We start from the raw sequence: 5649 nt of genomic DNA, 5'->3' as shown, positions 1-5649 counted from the left end.
TGCATGCCTAGCAATGCTTTCCTCTGGAATGTTTTGCAGCCTTCCTCTGAACCGAACAGGTAAAAGGAAAGAAATCCTGTACAAGCTAGCTTTCCTTTGGAATGGCCGCAAATCCTGTAAACCGAACGGGGCCTCAGGGCAAGCGCTCGCCTACCTTCCTATGTTTTCAGTATTTCTCATACCCCACAGCGACAGGTGGTGCGCTTATTTATTTTTCTCATTTTCAAGTTTTTGCGACAAGCTCGACGCTTCATGGCAACTTCACAATGTATCGTCAAATGGTCTCCAAAATCATCAAACCGTCTCCACAAATCGAAACCAAATTTAAAAAGGTTTGAGGGAGTCCGGACGTCCCTGACCTTGAACTCCAACATCCCGGCCCAACAAAATACCCTGCCCAGGGCCCTTTTTACCCACACTCTCCCTTCCCATGCGCTCTCTATTCGCAAACTCGGTGACCAACACCGCCCACCCATGCTGAGTGCTCGCCAAATGCCATTGATAATATTTTTGACGTTCTTATTGTTTAGTTTGAAGCGAACACGATACAATACACTCGATGAAGAAGAATGAATTGTTGTGTGAGACTTGGTTGGCCATAAGTGTGAGGTATGGGCCACCAATTAGGGTTAAATCCGGCTGATCTTGGGTAGTATCCCCACCCGCGAGGCGTCGGGGAGGGCTCCAGATCTCCGCTGCCAGCATCCCTCCTCCTCCCTCGCCGCCACCAAAGGTTCGCCCGGCCGGCGCCAGCGCCAGCAGGGCCAAGTGTATTGCGGTGCATATGCACGACTAAAATGCGTTTCTTGTTCCTCTACAATGACCATTTTATTTGTTTTGCTCAATGTTCTACAAGTTAGAGAATTTAATTTGTTTTGCGCAATATTTGCTCAATGTTCTACAAGTTAGAGAATTTAATTTGTTTTGCGCAATATTACGTCTTCGTCTAGACTGGACGTCCTCGTTCCGTGTACCACACGACAAATTCAATCTCAACTCGAGATTGAGATGAAGACGTCTGACGATGATGCCCCATCGCCGTGAATCCGGAGGAACAGGCAAGTCTACTAGACGTGATGAAAACCGGGTCCGTTTAATCCCAAGTCCAATGAAACAAACATGCTGTCAGCTCTGCTCATCAGCAGCCAACAAAACATGCCATGGCAACTCTGCTCATCAGCAGCCAACCACTCCGGTAAACATGCCACAGCAAGCAAAACAAGAAGGCAAATAATTTTCCTGGACGACCCGGTATTGTTCAGTGAAGTAGTTATATCATATACTAGCACCAAAAGGGTAAGAACCCTAACATGGAAAACTTGAGAACAGAAACGAATTCATCTGCTTGACTGACAAACACAACATCCTGCCTGCCTACTGCTGGGCGCACTGCACCCGCTGGCCGCCGCCACCGGGCATGTCCTCGTCCTCGTCGTAGGCCTCCTGTGCCTGCTGCTGCTGCCGCCTCCGCATCTCCTCCTCGATGTCAATGTCATAGGCCATCGTCTCCTCGCACTCGTCCAGCTCCATGTCCGTGTACTGCGACGCCGGCTTGGGCGGGAGGACAGTCTCGAGCGCCTTGCACTGGTCCAGGCTCAGCGAGTCGGGGAAATCCACCGTGAAGTGGATGTACAGCTTGCCCTTCATGAAGGGCCTCTGGTACATGGGCATGCCCTCGTCGTTGATCGCCTTGAATGAATCTGCACAAACATTTAGATAGATGATGAGCATCAGTTGAATTACCTATCTTAACCAAATCAGATGATCATCCCAGGTTGAATTCATCAACACTTACCAGGCTTGACCACTTCGCCAGGGTTGGACTTGATGAGCAGCTGCCTGCCGTCCAAATGAGCCAGGACATATTGGAAGCCACACAGGGCCTCGGTCAGGGTCAGGGTGTGCTCGTAGAAGAGGTCATCGCCCTTCCGCTTGAATTTGGGGTGCTCCTTCTGCTGGAGGACGAAGATTATGTCTCCAGTAACGGTATCAGGCTGCATGACACAAGCAAACAGATCAGACAATGTAAAAGGCACAACACATACAGGAAAACATAGTGCTCCTACTGAAGTTCGTCACATACCGCTTCATCCGCCTCGCCCGGGAAGGTGATCTTCTGTCCATGCTGCATTCCCTTCTCGACAACCACCTCCAGGACTTTCTTCTCGTGCACCACCTTCTCACCTTTGCACTGCCCGCAGCGATCCTTATCGCTGATGGTCTCCCCACTTCCCCTGCACTCGTTGCAAGGCTGCTGCATTTGCTGAATCATTCCTGGTCCCAGCTGCCTTATCTGCACCTTGTAACCAGCACCTTGGCAGCCGGCACACTTCATGGAAGCCCCAGACTTTGAACCCTTGCTGCAGGGCAAATGGAGCACAGTTAAAATTCAGCACTTCATGGGCCGGTAAATGCGAGGCTACACGCACAAGGGGCAGGACAACTCACCCATTGCACTTCGAGCAGAGCACGTTGCGGGCAAGAGATAGCTTCTTTGATGTTCCATTGTACAACTCCTCAAGGCTAACCTTCAGAGGATGGACCACATCCTCACCCCTGCGCTGCCGCCTGCCCCTGCTGCTCCCTCCACCTGTAGAACACAATGACATGGTTAATTCAGGTCAAAATACAGGCAGACAACAGCGGCAACCAGAGTGGTTCAGTTGGTTCAAAATTGGATTACCTCCAAAGGGGTTGCCACCACCACCAAAGAATGACTGGAAGATGTCGAACGGATCATGCATCCCTCCACCTCCCATTCCCTCCTTGAGGGCATCCTCACCATATTGATCATAGATCTCCCGCTTCTCAGGATCACTCAGGACCTCATAAGCCTGAGCTAGCTCCTTGAACTGCAATATGACAAATAGTTAATTAGCCAGCTCAACCAGAAAACAATGTCTGACGCAAACAGATTATAACCAGGCAAGGCATCAGTACCCACTACCCAGCAAAGCTTGACCGACCCAAGCATCAGTAGTCAGCTTTTAGTTCAGCTAGGTTGGCATATGGCGACATGAATTTAAGAAATTGCGTGCCTAGTATGACATTGCATAATGTTTGAATTGACAAATGATGACAAAACTCTCGACAATTGCATTGGTCTGAATTCCCTATTGAACCGTGCGCCATGCATCAACAAGGTACAATTGCTATTGCAGGCAATTCAACAATACACACACGGATTACTCCTACATCATCAGCAATTCAACAAAAAAACACCAGCATAAGATATAGGGCCGATTATACTAGGTGTAGCTTGCAATGAATTGCTCAATTACCATCTAAAATCATCGAGTATACTAAGTATTGTCAGCAATTCTGAGCACGTCTATAAGGACAATTTCAAGGATTCCATGCCGATTGTTAAACAAATACCAACTAAATGTTCGTTTTAAACCCGCTCCCGATCAACAAGCATAATTCAACCCCGCCCAAACCTATCAATAATAAAACACGCATCCACGAATTCCATCGCCTAATAAGCGCATCAAATTCTACACCACCGCGGCCCCGGGCCAGATCCGCCTTGCCGTACCAAATCTACCAGCCTAGCAATCCCCATCGAGAACAGATCGGCAGGAAACGGAGAAGAAGAGATCGCTCACCTTCTCTGGGTCGCCGCCCTTGTCGGGGTGGTTCTTGATGGCGGCCTTGCGGTAGGCCTTCTTGAGGTCGTCCTGGGACGCGTCCTTGGGCACGCCCAGGATCTCGTAGTAGCGCGTGCTGTCGCTCTTCTTCGGCGGCCCGCGCCCGAACATCTCGCCGAAAATTCCAAGCTCCGCGGAGAAGACGAAACCCTAGCTGCTTGATCCGGTGGAAGCGATGTCGCCGGTCGGGATCGGTTTGTGAGGAGAGGTGGGGGAGAGGGGGCGGTCGTAGTTATAGCGGAGCGCGGGACGGGTGGTCGGGAGTGAACGCTCTCGAAGATGCGGGAGGGCGGGGGAGAGGCGGGCGCGGGCCGTCGGATCCGGATCGGGCGGTGGCGGGGGCTGAGGGCCGGGCTTCCAGATGCTTCCGGGGTGTTCTGGCGAAAGGGGGAGGAGGGTTCGGCGCAGAGGGGAGCGCGTGGTTGAGTTTGACTCCGGTTAGAAGACCGACCTGGCGACCTACAACACCAGCTTTCGCATTGGGCTCGGCCCATTTATCCTTTTTTTTTCCTTAGCTCTGTACACTAGCGATTCTCAACAACAACAAAAAAGCTCTGTACACTCGCAGTATGAGAGCTGCATTCGCTAAGCCGCTGGTGCAGCCCGGCTTTGGAATGGAAAGTAACTTCCCATCCCCTCAAAAAACAAAAAATCTCCAGTAACTTCCCAGTCCATTTTATGTTATTTTTAATTCGGTTTTCCTTCTGTTTTTTATTTTGTTTCGTTTTTATTTTTTGTCAATATTTCAAAACATGCGACTCTGTTTTTTCAAATGCATGAATTTATTTGTATTTCGTGATTTTTTTAAAAATTTATGACTTTTTTTTCAAATCCTTGATCATTATTTCAAATTTTACGAACTCTTTTGAAATTCATGAGGAGGGAACCAGCCGATAGGGAGATCCTGGCTCCAAAGATCCTTGGGTGCACATCCCTTCAAACTACGAATTGTGCGACCCGTGAGAGCCCAATTTAAATCGTTCGGCTAGACGCATATACTCATATTTTACTAAAATTGATGTAAAATATAGTGAGGCTAAAGTCATCATCAAATAAAACATAAGTTTTATACGTACTAGTAAGGTACACGTGCATTACACGCATAAAATTAGGTAACTAAATTATGAATAAATATCACACTATAGCATGTAAGCTTCGAGTCATATCTGCATGATGTAGGTTTGTTTAATTCTTATAGTCCAACTCATTCAAAATTAATTAGTTTCATAAAAAAAGTTAATGTATTTTAAGATTCATGGATATTGTGCACTATAAGCATAAAGTAAAAAACAAATGATGGCAATTCATTTAGATTTTTTTTGGACAATTATGATATGAAAGATTCTAGAACAAAGGAGAAGTGCTTGTGTTTTGAGGTTTGTGCATTATGCTTAAGTTCAATCATAGACTCTTCTAGATTATACATGTGGTAGAATCCGGTAGAGTGTAGATGATATTCAACGGCCAATAGTGCTTGGATTTGCCATTCTGCATCGTCCGATTGGCTTCTTCCAATTACCAATTTCCAAAGTTATTCGCATATTATATAGGGGTATAGATATAGATATGGCCAAACCATAATAAGAGCATCTACATCTGGGCTTGCCAAATCTACCCCCTATACATCCCGGGACGCGCACATGCACGCCGCGGACGGATCCAGACGGGCCCTCATATTTCCCTCCTGGCATCCACATATCTTCGGACTCTCAAATACATGCATGTCGATCATAAAAGACAATGTCGCACGTAAATAGCAAATGTTGGCACGGAGTATAGATAGTGTTGGCATAAAATTCATTTTAAGTTCACAACTCAAGCATTAGCTCCTTGGTTTTCATTGTGGATCCACATGTGCTCCACAAGATCATTGAGTAGTTGCGTGTGCAGCTGATGATCTCGAAGCTTCTAATGCATCTGCAGAAAGTTCATAAGCTAAGCCAAATCTTGATCCTCTGGGATTTCAACTTGTTCTCTAGGTGCTTCAAAATCATTGGTT

General features: G+C 47.4%; 1 protein-coding gene across 1 annotated transcript; it reads right to left on the bottom strand.

Annotated features, from left to right (window-relative positions):
- Window positions 1-1215: 1215 nt before the first annotated feature.
- LOC123113591 (dnaJ protein homolog) lies at window positions 1216-3905 on the bottom strand. The gene is made up of 6 exons (XM_044534884.1): window positions 3609-3905; window positions 2684-2852; window positions 2449-2590; window positions 2084-2360; window positions 1796-1994; window positions 1216-1700 (listed from the first exon to the last, which is right to left on the bottom strand). The coding sequence occupies exons 1-6, from the start codon at window positions 3759-3761 to the stop codon at window positions 1375-1377; spliced, it is 1266 nt and encodes a 421-aa protein (XP_044390819.1). The 5' UTR covers window positions 3762-3905; the 3' UTR covers window positions 1216-1374.
- Window positions 3906-5649: the final 1744 nt, after the last annotated feature.

This window comes from Triticum aestivum, chromosome 5B, assembly GCF_018294505.1.
Source record: "Triticum aestivum cultivar Chinese Spring chromosome 5B, IWGSC CS RefSeq v2.1, whole genome shotgun sequence".
NCBI classification, from domain to species: domain Eukaryota; kingdom Viridiplantae; phylum Streptophyta; class Magnoliopsida; order Poales; family Poaceae; genus Triticum; species Triticum aestivum.
Note: the sequence above shows the minus strand (reverse complement) of the source record. Positions and strands in the feature narration are given on the sequence as shown.